The 24,990-nt window shown below is 36.9% G+C and overlaps 1 protein-coding gene across 2 annotated transcripts in view; it reads left to right on the top strand.

The window, feature by feature from the left end:
* Positions 1–22,754, top strand: part of LOC136257009 (uncharacterized) — a 44,063-nt gene extending 21,309 nt beyond the window's left edge. The window contains exons 2-9 of one of the 2 annotated variants that reach the window (XM_066050096.1): positions 747–2,010; positions 9,736–10,097; positions 14,695–16,319; positions 16,381–16,562; positions 19,670–20,025; positions 22,092–22,166; positions 22,218–22,292; positions 22,349–22,754. In XM_066050096.1, coding sequence (XP_065906168.1) covers positions 747–2,010; positions 9,736–10,097; positions 14,695–16,319; positions 16,381–16,562; positions 19,670–20,025; positions 22,092–22,166; positions 22,218–22,292; positions 22,349–22,620 — 4,211 coding nt within the window. In that variant the 3' untranslated portion in view covers positions 22,621–22,754. Of the gene's footprint in view, positions 1–746; positions 2,011–9,735; positions 10,098–14,694; positions 16,320–16,380; positions 16,563–19,669; positions 20,026–22,091; positions 22,167–22,217; positions 22,293–22,348 lie in introns of those variants that run through there. The other variant, XM_066050097.1, reaches the window with a different exon arrangement.
* The last annotated feature ends 2,236 nt before the right edge of the window (positions 22,755–24,990 follow it).

The following is a 24,990-nucleotide window of genomic DNA, read 5'->3' on the forward strand; positions in this document are numbered from 1 at the left end:
CAAGTTGCTACATGTAAATTTATAGCATATATGAGAAAGTTTATATGTGACCGTCTCAGCGCAAACTCGTCTAGTTTGCACAAGCATGCATATTGAGAAAAATGAAATTAAAAAAAAAAATTTGGTGAAATTATGCATGTCACAAAGAAAAATTTACGTAAGTTTTAATTGAACCATTAGTCAGGAAAGGAAGTGTTGAATCGATTAAACCTATATACCATTTTATTCACCTACTCATGGGAAGTTCAAAAATCTTTGTTTCATTTCTGTAGTCCTAATGGTTTGCATGTCACGTGTGTTTGTTTACGATGTGGTAGATGTATGCAAAATCGTAACCGTTTCTTTAATAAAACCGCCTTCATACGCCCATGCACAAGTAACTGCAGGGCTAAAACTATACCTTGGCCGATCTGCCAATCCATGGTGAACACTGTACACCAAATTCCAACATTGTAAACTAATCCAAATGGAAGTTAGGGCTGCTAATGTAAGTGCCTGTAGTTTATTTTTAGTATAGTCACTGTACAAATCAATTTCCCCTCTTTTCTACTTTCTAGTGCTGTAATCCCAAAACTACTCACCATAATCGACTGAAATTTTAGTGAACCATTCCTTGGACTATGCAGATAATGCTCAGAAATAAAAAGAAATCCGAAAATTGTGCGAACTAGACGGGTTTTCGTTGAGATGGTCACACATGTTATTCATGCATGTCATTACAATATCATGTCCTTATCTGTCTACAGGCACAGCACCATCTAATCAGTTCAAACTAGTGGTAACTGGACCACCTAATGGTGGAAAAACAAGTTTGGTACACAAACTGATACAATCATCAGAACAGTCTACCAAAGGAAGAACAAAAGTGCATTTTTGTAAGATTACTGATCCCCATCATTGGAGAGAGATGGATTTTAGTTCTCAACTTACTGTGTTATCACAACGATATCGAAATACAAAAGTGCCACTGTCCACAGTTGATGTAAACACAACTAAACCAGCAGCTAGTCGGTGTACTGCTAAGAATTCCCACATCAGTGTGGTAATTTTTGATATTGATGGAGATGATTGCAATCGTGAACTTCTACCTTTACTCCTTACTCCACAAGACATAGTTCTTTTAGTCTACAATGCATCAGAAGTGTTAACTAATAAGTCTTTTGGCAGTCTGGACTATTTTTTGCAATCTGTTTGTTTTCATTGCAGTGTAGAAGTCTGTAGAAGTGATTTGAATTCTCATCACTGGCCTAGAATTGTGATGGTGGGAACTCATGCAGATTTCCTCACTCCCAGAGCTAAAGCTGCTATTAATATTTTGTTCCGTATTTATTTTCGTGGAAAACTATTTTCAAAACACCTTGAGTCGCTTTGTTTCATTGACTGCATAAAGGGAAGAAAAGATCATCTTCAGGATACAATTTTATCTGCTGCAAAACTATTATACAATAAACGCTGTCCCTTAGCCTACTTTGAGTTTGAGTACAACATCTTGCAGCTTTGCCACACTCAAATACTCATAAAGAAAGAAGAAGTCTTAGCAATTGCTAATCAATTTGGTATAACAGCTGGAGAGCCCCTGCTTAAGTATTGCAGGAATAAAGGAACAATTCTGTATTATCCAGCCGTTGAATCACTACAGGATGATATATTTATTTCTCCTCACAAAATCATCAATCTCCTGTCATTTATTTTTGCAGACAGAGTAATGGTCACTAATAGATTTGCACAGTTAAATGATTCATGTAAAAAATGGTTGGTATATTTGTTACAAAAATTTCACTTTTCTGGCCGTTTGTCTGCTGTAGACTATAAAACGTATAATGGCATTCACTACAAAAATGATAGAATTTTTATGCCTTTACTTTTGAAATCTTGGAATGCTACAATAAAGTTTGATCATGCTGAAATTATTTATTTTTTCCTTGACAAATTTCTGCCTAAATGTGTTTTTCACCAGTTATTAGCTAATACAGTTGATTGGTGCTACAATGGGAATCACAAAATTGTTAGGTAAGCTACTTTGTAATGTGTGGAATTATAAATGTTATTTATAGTATATAGGAATCACAGCCACTAAACAAGTAATTTTCAAATCCACAACTTTTAAAATGAAGTTTGTATTGCATCATTAGTGTGTTTCATGTATTCTTTATATGTAGATGTAATTATGGATGTGTTTATCTACTTTGCCAGTGGTATATACATTCAAGGGTATCATACAGTATGATAGTACCGTATAGTGGGACCACAAAGGAGTAGGCGTGGCCCACAAAATAATATTACCCAAAAAAACAGCCTCAATTTCCCCTGACAACAATGAGGCAGTATTAGTTAGGTGAAACTAAGCCCAAACAAGCTTTTAGATTGACCCAAAACACTTTCAACAAGTTGCTACGGAATTTTAAAAATAATTTATTTAGCGGAATTTTCTACTGACTGACTGAGTAACTGAATGATGCCTTCAGACAAACGTAACTCGATAACGGCTAAGGCTATGGACTTGATTTTTTCACTGTTCAACGTTGCTTCGACCTGACCGGTGCCTTTTGGCATACCGCAGTACGTTCAATGCATTCTTCATGGACTTACCAGTGTCCTCCTTTGTGTCCCATTCATCTTTGCTGACAGCGAAAAGTGTCGATTTGGCGATAGCACGTGATGGCTTCCCTTCGTAACAGAAATCATCCATATTTGTCATAGTGGCTATTTTGATAGCGGAGGTGCTTTTCGAACAGTTCTTGATTTGTACTGCTGTGTAATGGGTTGAACGTAGCCAACAACGAAGTGAAATGGATACTTCACTTTTCAGACGATAATTGATATAACTGGGGCGTGTGGCACCATTTTTTGGTATGCGTGGATTGCAGAGGTGCTTTTCGAACAGTTCTTAGATTCGGAATGCTGCATAACGGGTTGAACATAGCTGAAAACGAAGCGTAATGGATACTTCACTTTTCAGACGATAATTGAAGCGCGTGGTGTCATTTCAGATGTGGTATGCGTGGGTTTACCAGTCATAATAATTTATTTACAAAAAAAAGTTAACAAACAAGTGCACAGAAAAATTTGGAATTTTCAACTAGAGTAGGGACCATAACACATCGATAAAAAGTACTGAAACAAGCTGGAGTAGTGCACAATATTAAATCACAGTAAAATAATGCGAAATGTTATATCCCTACTATGCATTTCCATTATGGTATCTTGGAACACAGTAGGGATGTAACACTTCTTATCGTTTTACTGTGATTTAATACTGTGCACTACTCCAGCTTGTTTCAGTACTTTTTATCGATATGTTATGGTCCCTACTCTAGTTGAAAATTCCAAATTTTTATGTGTACTTGTCATATAGTAGGGACCACAAAGATGTGGGTGTAGCCCATGAAAAACACCCAAAAACCAGCCTCACTTTCCCCTGACGACGATGAAGCAGTATTGGTTAGGTAAAACTAAGCCCAAACAAGCCTTCAGATCGACCCAAAACGCTTTCAACAAGTTGCTATGAATTTATTCTTCTTATTATTATTAAATGGAATTTTCTAGTGACTGACTGACTGATGCCTTCAGACAAGTGTAACTTGATAACGGCTAAGGCTACAGGCTTGATTTTTTCACTGTTCGACATCGCTTCAGCCGGATACATGCCTTTTGGCATACCTCAGTACGTACAATGCATTCGCCATGGACTTAACAGTGTCCTCCTTTGTGTCCCATTTATATTTGCTGACAGCGAAAGGTGTCAATTTGGCGGTAGGTGTGTTCCTAATGCTGTGTAACAGGTTGAACTTAGCTGACAACGAAGTGTAATGGGTACTGATGATAATTGGTAGCTGGGGTGTGTGGGGGAATTTCTTTTGAGGATGTATGTTTGGGTTCACCAGTCATGATAATTTTATTTTACAAAAAAGTTAATAAACAAATACACTGGAATTTTCAACTAGAGTAGGGATCATAGCACATCAATAAAATGTACTGAAACAAGTTGGAGTAATGCACGGTATTAAATCACAGTAAAACAATGAGAAGTGTTACATCCCTACTGTGCTCCAAGATAGCATAATGGAAATGCACAATAGGGATATAACATTTCGTATTGTTTTACTGTAATTTAATATCTTACACTTGTTTCAATACTTTTATTGATGTCCTATGGTCCCTACTCCAGTTGAAAATTCCTCGAATTTTTTCTTATGTACTTGTCTTGAAGTGAGGTTAGCCCATAAACAGATAAACTATGGACTGCATACTGCTTGCCATCTTGCTTGCCTTAAACCTTAGCAACTGCACAATGATGTAAACTGAAATACAGATGTTTAATGCAATCCCATTGGAAAGTACACTGCATATCTATGAAATAACAGCCTTTTGTCTGGTGAAACAACCAAATGCTTCACATACTTATGTAGTCTTAGAACATCTAAAAGCAGTCATGTACATATTCTTCAAGTGCTTGTTTTTATGTCACAATGCCTATATATAACCATTTTACTCATCAAAATTAGCCCATGACTATTGTTGTTTTGCTCTCTGATGTATATTATCTAATCCAAAACAGCTAAGCTGTAAAAAAAGTGTGCGGCCCTCAGAAAGGCTATGGTGAAAAAAGATGTGAAATCCAAGGTGGCGGCCAAGAAATGGCTGTGATGGTAGGTTAATGGTAAAAATTTTAATAATGACAATTCAGGTAAATTTTGTGAAGTGGCACAAAAATTCACCTGAATTGTCGTTATTAAAATTTTTACCATTAACCTACCATCACAGCCATTTCTTGGCCGCCACCTTGGATTTCACATCTTTTTTCACCATAGCCTTTCTGAGGGCCACACACTTTTTTTACAGCTTAGCTGTTTTGGATTAGATTTCATTTCTTTTTGTATTTGTATACCCCAAAGCCGGCCTATGGCCAGCTTTGGGACTTTTTTAACCTATGTTTTTTTTCTTTACTACAGGAAGAAGAAAAGATGAAGTAGATGTACTTTAAATATTTTATCAGTAAATGTACAAATTATATATATAATACATATGTGACCGGATTTGCGAAAGGGGTCTTCCACACACATCCAATTTGCCAACTTTGACAATTGATAACTTCAGATTGGAAAGAGCTATTGCCTTGAAATTTGGGCAGTGGTGAGCACCACTATAGCTGAACACATGGTGACATTTTCAGGTTAATATGTTACTTGAACACTGAGTTATGGTCTCCAACGTTTACAGAATTGGATGTGTGTGGAAGACCCCTTTTCGCAAATCCGGTCACATATATTGATTACAGAAATCTCCATGGTGGTTTCTTTGTAACTGAACACTCTACAAGGTGACTTCTTCTAATTGCTCTCTCTACAGGGTGAATTGTTTGTAGCTGAATGATCTACAAGGTAACTTCTTCTAGCTGATCTCTCTACAGGGTGATGTGTTTGTAGCTGAATTCTGTACAGGTGATTTGTTTGCAGCTGAGATCTTTACAGAATGGTTTATTTGTAGCTGAACTCTCTAAAAGGTAACTTCTTCTAACTGATCTTTCTACAGGGCAATTTGTTTCTGGCAGAATTTTCTACAGGGTGATTTCTTTGCAGCTGAACTCTCTACATGGTGGTTTCTTTGTAGCTGAACTCTCTACAAGGTAATTTCTTCTAGCTGATCTCTCTACAGGGAGATTTGTTTGTAGCTGAACTATCTACAAGGTAACTTCTTATAGCTGATCTCTCTACAGGGTGATTTGTTCGTAGCTGAATTCTGTACAGGTGATTTGTTTGCAGCTGAGCTCTTTACAAAATGGTTTCTTTGTAGCTGAACTCTCTCCAAGGTAACTTCTTCTAACTGATCTTTCTACAGGGTGATTTGTTTGTAGCTGAACTATCTACAAGGTAATTTCTTCTAGCTGATCTCTCTACAGGGTGATTTGTTTGTAGCTGAATTCTGTACAGGTGATTTATTTGCAGCTGAGCTCTTTAAAGAATGGTTTCTTTGTAGCTGAACTCTCTACAGGATGATTTGTTTGTAGCTGAAATCCCTACAAGGTAACTTCTTCTAGCTGATCTTTCTACAGGGCGATTTGTTTGTAGCTGAGTTCTCTACAGGGTGTTTGTTTGCAGCTGAATTCTCTACATGGTGATTTGTTTGTAGCTAAACTCTCTACAGGTGATTTGTTTGTAGCTGAACTCTCTATAAGGTGATACTTCTAGGTGATCTCTCTACAGGATTCCTTGTTTCTAACTGAACTCTCAACAGGGTGATCTGTTCATAGCTGAACTTTCTACTGGGTGATTTGTTTGCAGCTGAACTCTCTAAATGGTGGTTTCTTTGTAGCTGAACTCTCTACAAGGTAATTTCTTCTAGCTGAACTCTCTACAGGGTGACTTGTTTCTAGCTGATCTCTCTACAGGGTGATCTGTTCATAGCTGAACTTTCTACAGGGTGATTTATTCGCAGCTGAACTCTCTACAAGGTAAATTCTTCTAGCTGAACTCTCTACAGAGTGATTGATTTTTGCAGCTGAACTCTCTACATGGTGGTTTCTTTGTAACTGAACTCTCTACAGGGTGATTTGTTTGTAGCTGAACTCTCTACAGGGTGATCTGTTCGTAGCTGAACTCTCTATAAGGTAACTTCTTCTAGCTAATCTTTCTACAGGGCGATTTGTTTGTAGTTGAGTTCTCTACAAGGTGATTTGTTTGCAGCTGAACTCTCTACATGGTAGTTTCTTTGTAGCTGAACTCTCTACAATGTGACTTCTTCTAGCTGAACTCTCTACAAGGTAACTACTTCTAGCTGATCTTTCTACAGGGTGATTTCTTTGTAGCTGAACTCTCTACAAGGTAATTTCTTCTAGCTGATCTCTCTACAGGGAGATTTGTTTGTAGCTGAACTATCTACAAGGAAACTTCTTCTAGCTGATCTCTCTACAGGGAGATTTGTTTGTAGCTGAACTCTCTACAGATGATTTGTTTGCAGCTGAACTCTCTACATGATGGTTTCTTTGTAGCTGAACTCTCCACAAGGTAACTACTTCTAGCTGATCTTTCTACAGGGTGATTTGTTTGTAGCTGAACTCTCTACAAGGAAACTTCTTCTAGCTGATCTCTCTACAGGGAGATTTGTTTGTAGCTGAACTCTCTACAGATGATTTGTTTGCAGCTGAACTCTCTACATGGTGGTTTCTTTGTAACTGAACTCTCTGCGAGGTGACTTCTTCTAGCTGATCTCTCTACAGGGAGATTTGTTTGTAGCTTAACTCTCTACAGGTGATTTGTTTGCAGCTGAACTCTCTACATGATGGTTTCTTTGTAGCTGAACTCTCTACAAGGTAATTTCTTCTAGCTGATCTCTCTACAGGACGATTTGTTTGTAGCTGAACTCTCTACATGATGGTTTCTTTGTAGCTGAACTCTCTACAAGGTGATTTCTTCTATAGCTGATCTTTCTACAGGGTGATTTGTTTGTAGCTGAACTCTATACATGATGGTTTCTTTGTAGCTGAACTCTCTACAAGGTGATTTCTTCTATAGCTGATCTTTCTACAGGGTGATTTGTTTGTAGCTGAACTCTCTACATGATGGTTTCTTTGTAGCTGAACTCTCTACAAGGTAACTTCTTCTAGCTGATCTCTTTACAGGGCGACTTGTTTCTAGCTGAACTCTCTACAGGGCAATTTGTTTGTAGCTGAACTCTCTACATGATGGTTTCTTTGTAGCTGAACTCTCTACAAGGTAACTTCTTCTAGCTGATCTCTTTACAGGACAATTTGTTTGTAGCTGAACTCTCACATGATTGTTTCTTTGAAGCTGAACTCTCTACAAGGTGATTTCTTCTAGCTGATCTTTCTACAGGGTGATTTGTTTGTAGCAGAACTCTCTACAAGGAAACTTCTTCTAGCTGATCTCTCTACAGGGAGATTTGTTTGTAGCTGAACTCTCTACACGTGATTTGTTTGCGGCTGAATTCTCTACATGATGGTTTCTTTGTAGCTGAACTCTCTACAAGGTAACTTCTTTTAGCTGATCTCTTTACAGGGTGAATTCTTTGTAGCTGAACGATCTACAAGGTAACTTCTTCTAACTGATCTCTCTACAGGATGATTTGTTTGTAGCTGAACTATCTACAAGGTAACTTCTTCTAGCTTATCTCTCTACAGGGTGATTTGTTTGTACCTGAATTCTGTATAGGTGATTTGTTTGCAGCTGAGCTCTTTACAGAATGGTTTCTTTGTGGCTGAACTCTCTACAAGGTAACTTCTTCTAGCTGATCTCTCTACAGGGTGATTTGTTTGTACCTGAATTCTGTATAGGTGATTTGTTTGCAGCTGAGCTCTTTACAGAATGGTTTCTTTGTGGGTGAACTCTCTACAAGGTAACTTCTTCTAGCTGATGTATCTACAGGGTCACTAGTTTGTAGCTGAATTCTCTACATGGTGGTTTCTTTGTAACTGAACTATCTACAATGTGACATCTTCTAGCTGATCTTTCAACAGGGTGATTTGTTTGCAACTAAACTCTCTACAAGAAAACTTCTTCTAACTGATGTCTGAACAGGGTGAATTGTTTGTAGCTGAACTCTCTACAGGGTGATTTGTTTGTAGCTGATCTCTATACAGGTTACTTATTTCTAACTGATCTCTTGAATTCTGTTCAGGGTGACTGCTCTATTATGATGACTGCTCTATTAGAGTATCTCGATCTCGCACTTGCTACACCAAGTTGGATTTCGTGTTATAACTCCGTGGCTTTAAGTCTGATTCTTCTACACCATTGAAGAGCCTTTCTAAGATGATAACTCCATCTGTACAGCGATTTTCAAAGCATTACCCCAAGCGGTTTATCTGGTAGGCGTGGCAAGCAGTCGTTTTTTATTAGCTAATCTCGATTGCGTAATTGTTACACACTGTTGGTTTTTTCGTTGTATCTTCCTGGTTTTTAGCTCGATTTCTTTCAAACCACAAAAGGTTTGAGGTTCAATAGTTAACCTATTCACCCACCGATTTTCAGCTTCTTCCCATACGCGATTTACCCTGTAGGCGTGACAACATATTGGTGTTATTTTTCGTGAATAATCGCTCATAACTCTTTGCCTGTTTATCGTATTCCAGCCAAAGTTGGTACAGAGATGCGCCTTTATACCCCCCTTCTGTGTGCCAAATTTCAAGGCGATCGGATAAGGCGTTCGCGTTTTATAGCAGTTTTTGTAAGTGTGCAAAAAGAGGAAGAAAAATAATAAGAAGAAAAAAACGAAGAAACTAAGCCAATTTTTGAAGTCGCATATCTCGGGAACGCTTGAAGCGATTTCGCTCAAATTTGGAATGTGGAGTGCTGAAGGTGGAGGGAGTGTCCACAGCAAAATTCGTGTTGTTTCATCAAGGCAGCACAGAACTACGGAGGTGCGAAAATTGCGTTTTCTTTCTTCCTGTCAATATACTCACGGGGTTGCGCGCCGGCTTCTTGGGCCGCACGACACACTACCGTGTGTCTTGATGTACGTATATATTGCTGGGTCTTACTAAAGAATAAGTCCAAAAATATAGTAGAAACAAGCAAGAAAGTTAATGTTTCTTGTGTATTTGTGTTTAAATATTCTCAGTTGGAATTAATGTATCATGAATCAGTTGGCCAATTAGTTGACTCTTAGCAGTTCATTTCTTATAAGTATTTATCTACATACCTGTTTTTATATGCACAGGCAATACAATGCAACACGCTTGACAGCATATTTACTTTATTCTCTGTTCCATACCTCTAGGTTGTATAGTAACCATGGACAGTTTTCATTTGGAAATTGGCAACAGTTTTGTTTAGACTATTCTGCTAAATATATTACATGTTCTGTTGCACTTCCACCTGACAAGACAGCAGAAGAAGAAGAAAGCATGTACCCAGATCTATTGGCCTTCTTGCAAGAAACACTTGATAAAATCTGTACTTTATGTTTGCCTTCAGCTCAGAGACCTGTCAGTCACTTGAAATGTCCACTGAATCATACTGGTGATCGGTGCTACCTACATCTCCCACTTGATAAGATCAGTACAGAAAATGACTTAATTTGTAGCATCACTAAAGAGCCAATTCCTAAGAAATACTATGCTTCACTAGTCAAAATAAATTGTAAGTATTTCTTATGTACAATTCACGATGCAAGTGCATGTACTACATGTGTGTCTATTAAAAATGCTCTGATTTACATAGGCCATGCCAAATATGTTTTCTGTTTCATTGGTCCAGTAAATCAGTTTTTTTTGGAAAGAAAATTATGTGCAATCATCATACAGTACATGCAATAGGTTTGGGATTGTCTGATCAAAAATGTCGCCAAAAACCAGCTTCACAAATCACAATACCTTCCTGGTGCCTTGGCAGTATTGGTTAGGCCCAAAATTGCCTTCAGTATTAGCCCAAAAAAATTTAAAAAATTTTCTTAAAAATTTATTCAATGAAATATTCTATTGACTAACTGCCTAACTGTCTGATGCCTTCAGACAAGCGTAACTTGATAACAGCTAAGGCTACTGGCTTGATTTTTCACTGTTTGACGTCGCTTCAGCCTGACAGGTGCCTTTTGACCTACTACAGTACGTGTAAGTACGTATAATGCATACACCATGGACTTACCTTTGTCCTCCTTTGTGTCCCATTTCTTTTTGCTGACAGTCCAAGGTGTTGATTTGTGGTAGCTCATGATGGCTTCCCTACATTTGTAAATGGGAATTGTCCATAATTTCCATAGTGTGACTGGATTGATTGCAGAGGCACTTCTCATACTGTTCTTTGTTTGTAACGCTGTGTAACGGGCTGAATGTAAAGCATTATGGCTGTCACGTTCAGGAGCACCTGTTCAGTTCACGCGGGATAGATTACTAATCTTAATCACAGCAATAATAATCACAGCAACTTACAGACAGCAAAATTACAACTCTATAATAATTGCCATGGCAGCGCAATGTACAAACACATCATACAATCAATGCAGTTACAATATTACATCATACAACAATATATCACAATGGCCACTTCACTTTTTTGTTAGCACTTTCAAACAAAAACGTTACTCTAGTGCCTTTTTTTTCTTTTTCTTTTTTGATGCAGTATGCGTAGGTTCACAAGTCATAATTATGTTACAAAAAAAAGTTAACAAACAAGCATATGGAAAAATTAGAAATTTTAAACGCAATTAGGGATCATAGAAAGGGGTAGGGAAACAAGGGGGGTCACAGATATACGTACTAGTGGACATTTGATCACTAATTCAGTCATGGGTCAGTAACCTCCTCTGTTTCCCTACTTCTTTCTATGATCCCAAATTCACTTAAAATTCTCTTGTACTTGTAGATAAAATAATGCTTACGAAAGTTGAAAATGATTGGAATTACAGGTATCCTCGACTTAATGTTTCACCTCATTGTACTATAATGTATGGTTTGCAGTCAAAACGCAAGTGGCAAAAATATGCTTTATTATGCGTATTTAATTGCACAGCTTGTTTTCCCGCAAAGAAACAAGCGCTTCTTCAGGTAGAGCACCATCTGACTACAAATGCTTGTAGCTTCCAAATGCAACGCTCTTTCCTGTTTGCATTGGGTGTCACGCAACAACATGTCACTTGTCTTTCCCACAGTAATCAAATTCGGCAGCTGCTGTTAGTTAGCAACAAGCTACAAAGCACTGAATAAAGTTGGTGAGTAATAACAAGGTGGTTTTGAGGTGTGGTACAAATTTGTTTCAAGTCATATTAGTGTTTCTAATTAATTTGTACAACTAGACAAAGGCCCAAACTTGATAATTATGTTGTAAAAAGTTGTGCACTTTGGCTGCTGTTTACACATACAGTAATTGTTGACAAATAGAATTTTTACATATTTTAAATCAACAATTTCTATAAAAGTTATCAGGTTGAGACTTCCTGTGCCAGAATATTGCTGTTACTACTCCGAGTTGACCAGAGATGAAAGTTTCTACCATCAAATTCAACAATAACTTGTAACTGCTTGGGTACAGCCATCTTCAAGGACTCTACTGTGTTCAGGGTAAATCCCGCACAGTACTGCTCCTGTCATGGAGATACACAGAGGTCTGGTCATCCATCACAGTCCTAACCCTATATTAGTTTCAAAAATACAACTGGATGTACTAGCTGTTAGAACGTAGTATTACTAAATACATAGAATGTGAGGTAAATTGGTCAAAAGAAAAGTAAAAATGTTACCAAGAATTAATAATAGTGGAGTATTAACTCTTGATGTTACTACTGATCTACTGAGGAATGGATAGCTAGCTACACTGAAAGAGAGCAGTCACAACACTGACCAGTTTACATACCAAGGCCACTTTCATCTAGCCAAATTATTGTTGCTTCAGAAGGGCCTTCTCATTCCAAAATAGAGTTATCATGGTACGACACTGCAACTGGTACAATCAGTTTGTTCTGACAGCTTTAACAAACCAAGGTTATCATCAGTTACCTGTACAGTACAAATGTCACAAGTACACATAGGTACACATGGAACTTTAGAAGACCATCATACTAAATCAGGGAAGATCCAGGATTTCACAAGCTAACAGGAACAAAATTTGTAAAGCAGGGACTCAGAAAAGAGATACCGTATGACAAGAAAATTTGATGAATCTACATTTCAACAGTTTTGGTGAATTACTGTAAACATCCTCAAAAATCAAGACATTATAGATCTAAACACATACTTTTAAAGGTGCTTATGAGCATTTAATGAATTTATAGTTTACAATCTAAACTAATTATTTGTCAAATTTTCTTGAATATAAATTTCCTGCCTTATGGTAAGCATCCATTTTGAGTAACTATCAATTTCCAGCAGTGATTACGATTAAATAAAGATTGTCAAAAATTCGGGACAACATTTAAATCTACATAACATACAGCAATGCTCTAACTCACCAGGTTTTGCTGTGGGAAACCCTTACCATTGGATGTGAATCGCAAGTTGCTGAATCCAGCTGCACTGCAAGAGTCTGACCTAGCAGAAGAGGTTGTAACTGATGATTTATTTTTAACATGTGCATCACTATATGAAACTAAGGTAGCAGTAATGATTATTTCTCAAGAAATTTGTGGGATAAAAAGATTGCATGGATTTGTAGGCATCTTATCCACAAAATTTTACCATATATAATGTAGGGATTTGCAATGGTGATGTCTTTCCCATAGGAATTAATAGTTTTATGCACGGGCAATCCTTGTTACGAGTCCAGACTATCTCACTAACACAACTTTGCTTCTTCATGAAATATCTTGATAGTTTCACTTTTACATTGGGTGAGTGTTATCAAATCACGGTGGCATGCAGCCAGTTTGTTCCAAACTTCATCGTTATGGTTGCCCAGGTAACTATTTCAAAGTATCAAGACAAGGTATGAGAATTTTTTCAGTATTAGCATGAAGGTTACATTTCTGTAAACTGAGGCTGATACCGTTGACTACTGAACCCATAACGAGGATTGTCCATATGTTACGAATCTCTACTTACACAGTCCATGTGTGGAGCAACTGAGATATTTTTACTATTGAGAGAGCTATATCTGAACCACAAAAGTTTCTTTTACAAAAGTTTTTACATTTTGGCAATCCACAAAAGTTGTTTTAACACCTTATGACACTGATGTATGATTTATTGTGTATAACAAGATACTAAATAACACCCTCTTCTATATTAACAGAGTACAAATTTGTTTCACAAATGTATACAGTTTCATACACATGCTCCATACAAACCTTATCACTTTCGTTGACTCATATTTTGTGCACTCTTTTTTGTTTATCCACAGCAAAGTGAAATCGGGAGCAGCTAAATTCTTGTTCAATTCTAACACTAAAATACTTTCAGCCCGCACGTTTCAAGATTAAATAAACTGCATAATTATCTCCATAAATCATCTCTTCAAGTGTTTTTATTCGAAAATACGCCAGAAATTTACTGGTTGAACTCCATTTCTCTCGTCCGCGTGGCCTGTCAAAAATGCCATTTTGGACTTGTCGTAAATTGCGCATGCAACTAAAAACTCCGGTTTTTTGTCACTTGCGTTTCGACTGTTTGGTTAGTGTATTCAAGACTTTTTAAGTTAGAGATCCATACACTAAAGAGTAGTGAAACAAGAGCCAAAATTGTGAGCAAAGCAAATCTGTACTTTGGCATCAAACAAATTATTACTACAAATCAAAGTAGAGTTTTTCCTTATATTACTATGATATACACAGTGTCTCTTATATTTAGTGCATGGATTCCTACTTCAGTTGCACAGCCTAGCCCTCCATTGAAAAATCAGATGCTGTAATAAGCTAAACTAATAAAACTGAATAACTGAAGATCCATTACCATATTGTGAAATGTGTAAAACAATTTTTGTTCAGTAGTTACAAAGAGAAGCCCTTTCCTGCATTCTTATGGTACAAGCCACCAAAAGCATGGCAGTAATGAAACTATTCACAGATACTAAAATATGTATGTACATATTTTTTTATATAATGGAAATACTTGTCTAATTAATCGGTCACTGTGGTAACTGTAACTATAACTTCAGTTTTATATAGTGATACCTGTCTAAGCATAGATGGATTAATGTATAAATTCGGGAACTTAAAGTTGGCCTTTATAGAGTGGTGGTTTTATATTATGGTGGCTGTTAAAACAGGTTCTACTTTATATGTTTTACTTAATGATGGTTTCTGTTGCAGGTACACGATTAGATGATTCTAAAGAAAAGGAAGCATATGCATTAGCTTTGAAGGAAGGAAAAGCCAAGCCTTCCAGTGTAAGGATAGTTACAGTGGGGACAGAAAATGCTGGCAAAACTTGTCTAATAGAGTCTTTGCTGGGTGAGGGTTTCAAACACCATGATGCCACGCAAGGGGCTGATGTCAATGTTTGCAAGATTTTTTCAACAAACTGGTCACGCCAAAAGAGTGACCAATTTTGTGACAAGCTTCAACGAAGCTTTTGTTCTCAGTGGAAGGCCACAGCTGACAGAAAATCCTTGGGTAAAGATGAAGTCTTAGACTGTGATGAACCTGCCAGTAGAGCTTCTTCTCCTGAGATAGAAGAATCATGGCCTACCATTGCAATTACCCCAGTAGATGAAACTTACCCAGGAAGCAGTTCAAACCTTTCTTTACCTTTTATCAATGAAGAAGAGCTGCCAGTTGTAAGCGATGCTGATTTAAAGGGAGTTGAGTTATCTTCACCAGTGTCTGAAAATGAGATAAATGCGGTCATCTGGGATGTTTCTGGACAAACTGTTTACCATGGTTTGCTGTCCCCCTTCCTTACTGAAGATAATGTGACTCTCATTGTCTTTAATGCTTCACAAAATCTTTCAAGTGTCCCTAAGCCACGAAGTGATCAATATACTGAAGACTCCATTAGTCCAAAAATGACTGGTTGTGAGATTATTTGCTATTGGTTTAATTCTATTTACTCATATTGCCACAAAAGAGGTACAAAGAGGTCTCTGTCTCGTTACTTACCTACAGTTTTCTTGGTTGCTACACATATTGATTGTATTGGGGACAGCGAAGCAATTAAGCAGAAAAAAGAGGAAATAATTAGCTTGTTGGCTAGTGCATTTGAAGGAAAACCATTTGCTGGGCTTCTTGCTGGAAATCGTGGTGGTGATGGCATCATGGAAGCTCTGAAGAAATATTGTTTTTTTGTAAGCAACAAAGAGAGAGATCCAGTTGTCTTCGTACAACTCAAAGAAGCATTGGTTGAGGCATCACAACACCTTTTAATTCAGCGTCATCCAGTCGTATACATAAGAATTGAGCGGCATTTACTTGATCTTAATAAAGATTCAATTACCACATCTGAATTTAATGAAATTGCTCGAATATGTGGCTTCCCAGTAAATTTTGGCAGCAATAAGTTTTATGGTGCATTACAATATTTTCATCGTAAAGGAATTGCCCTGCACTTTCATTCAGTAAAGTCATTAAAAAATGTGGTGATTTTGTCACCCCAGTGGCTTGTGAAGTTATTAGCTTATGTTATTGTTGGTCATGCTTTCGAACCGATTGGTTCAACTCTGGACAAGCAATACGATTGTCTGATTAAATGGGGCATACTCCACAAAGAGTTTTTTGATCACATGGTTGAAAGCTTTAACGATTGGCAAACATCAACTTGTTGTGGTATCAAAATTGATTCTAAACAAGCTATGGATTTTGTCGAAAAATTCAATTTTGTTGCTGAAATAGATAGCAGTACTGTTTTTTTAAATGGTTTGAAGCGTTATAGCAATTTGGCAAAGCTGGAGGATAAATTATACATAGTTCCATCTATGTTACCAGAGGAAATTCCTGAGGTAAGTTGCTTCTTACGTATATGTATATATACTGCTACATACGTATGTCTCATGTTTATAGACATCGGGAGATGCCTTGTTTCAAAAAATAATCAGGGATAGAACACTAGATGATAGTGAAGATAAAGATGTCCGGGTGGTGTATTTTAATTTTCCAGATGGTTTCGTGCCCATAGCTATTTTCTCTCAAGTGCTGGCTACATGTATTAAAAGAAATGCTGACAGATCAGAGGACGTGATGTGGTAGGTGACATTTCATGCTTAACCATGAACATTGTTCATCATGAAAGTTATTTGCATTTTCCCACCAAAAATAGCAATCTAAAGCCATACTCATGCATCTTTCCTGACTTATCAGTATTAATTAAGCTCAAACAGACATTTTAAATGCATTCAATGAGTGAATTTAGTGGAGATTTTACTGACTGACTAGTTCCTAATCGATGCCTTTGGACTCAATATTAATAGGTACACCTAGCTAAGAGCTCAATTTCTTTTTTTATTATGTAGACATCTCTACCATCCTTACCAATATATTTTGGCAGTATCAAGTCCAAATGTGCCTTCAAGATAACCTGCAATGCTTTTCTTATTTAAAGAGGATTAATTTCTAATGATTGACTTAGCACCACCTAATGATGCCTTCAGACAAGTGTAATTGAGTGATGGTTAAGGGGGCACACTACTAATTTCTATGGATTCACACGCAAAATCTTGGTTTTTGATCTGTGCTTGCTTTCCATCCCCTTTTGCATCAGATGTATTTGTTGTAATTAAAAATCTCCGTCTCCAGTTAGAAGTACTGACTTTATGACTCAGTTTAGTATTTTAGACCTAAAGAATGAGAATTCTACAAATTTTGGATCTAGTCTCACGGTTTTAATTAATAAATAAATAAATCAATAAATTCTACGCTTCTTAAACTTTGTCATCTGCTACCTAAGTATGTTTGTAACAAAAGTATGGAAAGAATTTTTTGAAGTATTTTATCAACTGAGCTATTGAACTCTCTAAATTTTCTATGAAAAACAGTAATCTCCTCTTTTGAAGCCATAGTAGTTATTCCTAAAAATCTGTTTCCATACTTTTAAAGATAATGTTATTACAAGCCACTGCACGAATTTTTGGGGAGTTTCACAATTAGCTGTAGGAGGAGAATCGATTTTAGTGCTAAAATTACAGTGTTTTGTAACCACTCCATAATTTGTACATACTTCAGAGGATTTCACTCAGATTTGTACTAAACAGAAGTTCAATGTCTCAACTACAACATGTGTTATTTGTTATTCATCAGGTGGAGAACAGTATTTGTGTTGGTTTTACAGCTTCATATAAAACAATTTTATTCACAGAAGCCATAGGACATAATTGCTTGTCCCCTTAAGTCTACAAGCTTGATATCTTCACTGTTAGATTCCCTTTTTGTCCCAACGTGTTCCTTTGATTTCACCACAGGAAATACAATGCATACATCATGAACTCGCCATTTCCTTTCATCAATACAGTCTACTACTGTAGTACAAAGGCATTGGATTTGTGGTTGCTGAAAAACATAATCTATACCAGTGAATGGTTTGACATGAAAGAGCACCAACTACTGTAGCTGCATGTAACTTGCCTTATTTTATTTTATTTTTCCTTTGTTATTTAAGCAGGGAGACAACATTAGCTAAAGCTGTTTTTCAGTTGTACCCTGGTCAAACATACATTAACAACACATAGGTACATGCATACAATTACAACAATAGCAGTACTAAATATAGCTTAAATAAGCTAGTTTAAAGCTATTGCTTGAAACATCAAAGAAACCACTTAAGCATGTATGGGACAACTACAATTATATGCAGTTAGAGAGTATAAACAGTGATATCATACAGTACAGTAGTAACTGTATATTAGGGATCACGGAGGTTTGCACTTTCTCACAAAAAATGTATTAACCAGCCTCACAATACTGTCATTTCGCCTTGACTGTTTTTGTTACGTAGAGTGTCTTTAGAGCAGCCAAAAATGCTTATGAAAAGTTGCTACAAAATTATTTAACAGAAGCTTTTACTGACTAACTGCCTGATGCCTTCAGACAAGCATAACTCAATACTGGTATACTGGTTTAGGTAATGGGCTTGTTTTTCACTGTTAGATGTTGTTTTAGTCCAACAGGTGCCTTTTGGTATACCGCAGTATGTACAATGTATGTATGCATCATGGACCTACCTTTGTCCTCCTTTGTGTCCCATTTCTTCTTGCTGACAGTGCAAGGTGTGAGGCAAGGTGTCGATATGTGGTAGCTATAGTATGTTCACGTTGAGCTGAATCCTGAAAAACGGCTAAAAATTAAAAGTAGATTTTTTCTCAACAGAGTTAACATTTCAGTCAACCAGAGAGATTATTGGTAACAGCAAAGGTGTCAACAACAGACACGTACAGTTTGGCTCCATTACAAATTCGGGAAAGAGCTGTAATGGACACTGTATTTATATGGCTTCCCCATAGGAAATGTATTGTGAAAATTTTGATTGGCCATAAATATTATGTCAAACATTTGAACAAAAAGATTTTATTTTTAGCGGGTCAAGCAGTACTACAAATGAGCCAAATTTCAGGATCGTGTGTAATTGCATCCATGAGTTATTAAATGTTTTTGAGGGTTCAGCTCAACATGAACATACTATAGTGTGTGCCACCCTACATGCAATTGAACTTAAAATTCCTAATTTTTGTAAGTATAGAAACTGAACAATTAAGTGTACCTGTTACAATTGGCATGCAATCACATTACTTCCCTGGTGTTTATTGGTACATATGTTGAATACTAATTGTCCGTAAGAGGCTAATTGCATTACTTTGGGTGGCTGTAAACAAGTGTGCTATTAAGCCAGATGTCTTACCAATTGATGCATTGTGATCTGGAAAAAAGTTTCTATAGCTTCAGTTTTTACAATGTTTTATGAGAAAAGTGAAGGCAAAAGTACCAAACATTCTATTGCAAAAACTTTCCCTAAGTAGAATAACTCGCCACAGCACAAGTATGTTATGTACTTTTATCTACTAATTCACTCTATTATACCAATACTCTATATCTTTCAGTACGATTCCTTCACAATAGCATTTTAAGAAAGTTCCTAACATAGAATGCATAAGTTTTTTTGCCCTCAAAAATTGGCATCTTATTGTGCACACATGGTTTTGCAGAATTCTATGCCCTAGATTGCAACACGTCTATAAGACATCTGATACACAATAAATAAGAGACCTCCACATACCACTGTTTAATATACAGGACAGTAGTACTGTATGATAAGGTGCTGCATAATACAACTGCACATTGGATGTTCTATATTTTTATGTAGGTTAGGTAGATACCACTGCAAACTTGTTTTAGGAGAGGATCAATTCTACTATGTCATTCTTCACAAAACCAAAGAGAGTATTTGTTTAGTGTTTTCTCCAGATGAAAGTGGAACTGTTGGGATTATTGGTGTGAAGGAGCGATTAAAACTGTTTGAAAAATTTCATGATAACTTGCTTAGTTCTTTAAAAGCTGTAGCCAAATCTTTAAAGAACCCAATCCCATACATCCCGTGTCCTTTATGTGACTACTTGCATCTTAACCTAAATATTATCCGTGGTAAAAGTAAACGACTTCTTCGATGCAGCACAATGAAAATCTCACCAGATTATTACTCTGATTTTCGTGAGACTGCAGGTTTGTAGTGTTGTTTACAATCTTCATATTTGTTTAACTCATGTATAATATTGCTGTGTCCATTAATCCTACTGTATATGTTGTATTTACTTTGGTAATGCTATCTCTGATACAAGGTGACAGTAAAATGAGATCTATATTTGCCTTAATTACACCATTGGTGAGATACGCCTTTGAAACAGCCACTTGACATCAAATTGTTGTACAGAATACACCTACAGATCTGTAATCACAACACTACACGATAGTATAGGCTACTAGCTGGTGCCCAGTATCTATAGGTAGGGCTGAGAGATTATGAAATTTTGCTACCTTCATGATTGTAGAATGCAACATATCATGATTATGATAACAATCACGATGTTATATCTTTACATGCATCAAACTATTGTATATGCACAACTTCGTATAAATTACAAAACAAGGTGAAATTGTGTACAACTGCATAATCAGACCAGTTATAGGTCAATACAATACAAACAGTATACTGAATAATAGTGTCCCAACCGCATGTTTATACTGCAGATCGCTCTGGATGAGATCGCTTCAGTACGATCCAGATCGATTTGTGAGCCCCGTTTATACTATGAAGGTGAGCCCGCTCCAATCTGTAAAAAATGTAAACCCACAATCATAATTTGCATCGAAGTAAAGGTTGTTGATAGAGTTAAAAGGGATTTGTGCTCTCTGAATCGCCAGGTTAGTAGGCATGATAAAGTCTAAAGTGTTGGCTTCGATGTTGGCGACTACTCTCAACTCCGTGTAGTTAGTTACCTATCGATTTGCACGCGTACATGTTTGCTTTGAGCCCTTGTGTTGTTCTTGAAGCTGTGTTTCCTTATCGTCGCCTAAATACTTCGCTGTTGCTTCATTTCATCATTACAGTCACCATTTTAGCTGTAACTGTCCGTAGTTTTATTCCGTTTATTAGAGTTAAATCGAACTGCAAGGTCACAACTGTTTACACGCAGATGTGAGTCGAATTGAATCGAACTGGACCACCTCAGGTAGGTAGCCCCATTCGAATTTGCATGGCTCGATTCGGCATGTGTTTACACTGAAGCGCTAATCGGCCCGGATCGAATTACCCCACAATAGCTCGAATTCTACGTCTAGTGTAAACATGCTGTTAGAAATTCAACGGTTTGTAACAGGTTAGCTTTTTCAGCAGTAAGATTTATTCACACAATGAACTGTCTCAGAAGTGTAGGCTTGTTTTCCAGATCAAGCTCTTCCACAATAGTATGTGTCACTATTTTGAATTTATTTACATGTGATGTCACAACATCATGATGTTCACTATAATACATATCAACATCACGATTTTCAGACACAATCACGATTAATCCCGTAATCGATATAATCTCCCAGCTCTATCTATAGGTAGCTTTCAACACACTTAACCATTATGATTTCATGGCGTCGCAAATTTACGAAAATGTTGCAAGTAATATTCACTACAATAAAAGCCATTTCTTTATACCACTAGTCACTCACTAAAGAAAACTGATGCAAAAAAACTGTCATCATTATACCAACAAATTACTCTTGCCACCAAAATTTGCACAAAGATCACAAATTCCTAACGTCCTAAACTACTCTACTTTAAACTAATGAATTTCTTTTAAAGCAAAGTGCTTTAACATGCAACGTGGCCATATTATTATTATTATTACATGAGTGTAATCACTTGATTTAACAAAACGAATTCTTATGGGTTACATTATGTCTTCTTTTCATAAGCACTTTATTAGATGGGATTTCCTGTATACCGCTACCTTATTCAAATACCACCAAACAATCAACTAGTACCTCTTCATACATCTGTACTCAATTTCATCACTATATCAGCCAACTGAGGCTTTCAATTTACTTTTGGATGCAACAGGAACTTCATAACTGTTAGTCAATTTTACACAGCTTATTTCTTTCAATTGCCCTACTGTGTTTAATTTTCTATGCTTCATTTTTCCTGATGGAGGGACACTTACTAAGGATAACTTTTAATTGTGATCAAACTTATTTTGCTATGTGATACATGCAATTTTGTGTTTATCATTGTACAGATGAAGAAGATAGTTCTCCACATGAATCACCTCAACCATCACCACGTAAAAAAGTAAAGCTGTCATCTGAATCTGGTAATGCTTAATTTCTTATGAAAGTGGCTAATGCATATGCATCTTCTACAGTTTCACGTTCTAGTGGTGATGTACAAAGTTCTACTGGTGATGTGCAGAATATGTCATCGTCTGAAAAAAAGGGAGGTAAGTTCTTATACTACATGTAAAATTGGTGTATATTTTTTATAATATATATTCAGGCTGTCCTACTTTGTCAGAATGGTTATCTTGTCTGAAAGATGTTACTAAGTGGAAGAGCTTTGCAGCTCATCTTCTTCCCTCTGATTCTGCTGTTGCTGAAATAGATGTCATTGACAGAAATTGCCGAGGTGATGTTGATGAGTGTAAGAGAGAACTGTACAGTACATTTACCCGGCTAGGAGAAAGGACTTGGACAAAAGTAGTTGAAGCTCTTGAGAAATCATTTCATATTAACATTGCAAAGGAAATAAAAATAAAATTTCGTCTCTGATTTTGAACAACATTTTATCAATTTTGTGGTTTTGTACTACAAGTGTATTTTTTCTTACGCAACATGCATTACAGGCATAATAATTGTGCTGAATTGCTGATACAATTTTTTTTAAAAGTAATGATTTAGTGGAATTTGTTACCATCTGACTAGATACATATATACCACTTTAGCATGGGTGTTCAAAGGCACCGCTCGGTGTTTAACTCGCATATTGCCGGACAATATCATGGGAAAGTGGTTTGCCAATGACTTTGATCAGCAAATCCCTTGCAGCCATGGTATAATTATTAATTATCTTACTGATGCCTTCAAACAGTTAAACATAATTGAATAAGGCTATGTATTTGATTATTTCACTGTTAGATGTTGCTTCGGCCTGATTTTTGGCATATCTTCAGCACATGATGAGAACTACCTTCGTTCTCTGCGTCCCATTTATTTTTACTTATAGTACAAGGTGTTAATTTGCAGTAGCACACAAATAACTTTGTAACTGTCTTAGGTTTGTTGTATAGGCTATATTACTAGCTTTAGTTTCATCCCCAGACCACTTATTTTTCCCTTTTGTGTTTGGGGGAGGAAAAACTAAAGGGAATAAGCAATTACAATCTGGGCATGAGACTATAAGCTATGGCTTCACATATTGCTCTCTGTGTAGGGCTGTATACAAGTTAAAACTACAATGAAATTGTGGAAGATGAACTATATACAAAAAAGTTAAACAAGTGAAGGGAAAAGTTTGGGACTTTTATACAAGCTAGTAGGACCATGTAGGTCATTCGAAGATGTTATGTATAATATACAGCAAATTGAAGACTGTCCAAATGCATTAATTTTGCACTTCAATAGATATATAGTTACAATGATGGAGAAAGTCACAGGTAGCTATAGTATGTGAATATATAGGCTGTGCTCTATCTTTTGTGAATTGAAACTTATCCTTATAAAGAGAGCAGTAATTTCCTGGGCTATGCTTGGTTATGTTAACAGGTGCTAGCAGTTAATATATGCAGCCATAGAGTGTCAGTGATACTGGTAATGTAGTTAAAAGAATCAACATAAATTATATAGTTCCAGGGCCGGAGGAGGGAAAATTGAGTTGGTCAGGCCATTGACTATAATGTTGAAATTGCTACTGTATACATGCCAATGAGCTGAGAGAGGAGCTGTTGCACAGTGTGCGAAGCATTCTAGGGGGGTCTGGGGGCATGCCCCCACAGGAAATTTTTGAAAATTAGACACTCAGTTATGCAATTTTAGTGATATTTCACTGCTAGCTAGCTATATAAATATGCTCAAGTCAATCTGTTGTTCTTCAGACTTTCTATACTATGTATAATTGTAAACCTGACATACAGCATGAAACTTGCTGTATGGTTCATTTAGTTATAGCTAGCAATTAGAAGTTCAAGGGGGATCTGGGGGTGCAACCCCCAGGAGCTGCAGAATTTTTGCAATTTAAAGGTTTGAAAATGCCTTAAAATTTTAAATTGATGCTAAATTTTAAAGTAAAACTAGCTAGCAAATTGCAACTTTCTCCCCAAATTTCACAGGGAACCCATGCAGCATGGCCCCCTTTAGCTAGGATATAGTTACTATACAGTGAATTCACACATGTACAGCTACAATAAAATGCTACACAGCTGTATACTACTAGCTATACTGGTTTGTATGAAGTGAACGGATCATCACGTAAAGATACTGGTGGACAGTCACGAGACCAATCAACATTCGAAAATGGCGCGATGTGGGTGAGACTGAGAGTTTGCTCGGTATCTCGATAGGACGGGTGGGTAGTTGAAGAGGAGTGATTTCTACTCAACATCTCATCCAGATGGCCACCATGTAATGTATGAGTGTGCAGCTTCTTGCCGAGGAATGAGTCATCTGGTTTTTATTATTATTATTATTATTAGCACTTTACAGTGCCAGCACTGAAGGTCTGACAGCAACATGGTTTGTCACTGCCAGCCCTTCGCCCAGTAAAGGAAGCCAAGAGAAACCAAGGAATGCTAATGATTATTTTATGAAGATTGTAAGTGTGCTGGTTTAGAATCAAAGAAGGCATCTGCCTTACACGTGATAAATGCCAACTGTCAGCACACGTGATACTGTACGTAGAACCCACAATCATTTCTGTACAAAACGATACGAATGCTATGCTGTACTGTAAGGTAATTGGAGGTACTATACGTGTAGTTCTGTACTTTAGTTAGGCTGAGAAACTAGGTAACTACACTCGTGTCATGCATTTTCAATAACATCTGTAAAATGTACGTAGCTACATGTAGATGTGATCGTCCAAAGACTGCATGAGAGTAATGTCAGGGGCGGATCTAGGATTTATAAAAGGGGGGGGAGCTAACT

This window comes from Dysidea avara, chromosome 5, assembly GCF_963678975.1.
Source record: "Dysidea avara chromosome 5, odDysAvar1.4, whole genome shotgun sequence".
Classification (NCBI taxonomy): Eukaryota; Metazoa; Porifera; class Demospongiae; order Dictyoceratida; family Dysideidae; genus Dysidea; species Dysidea avara.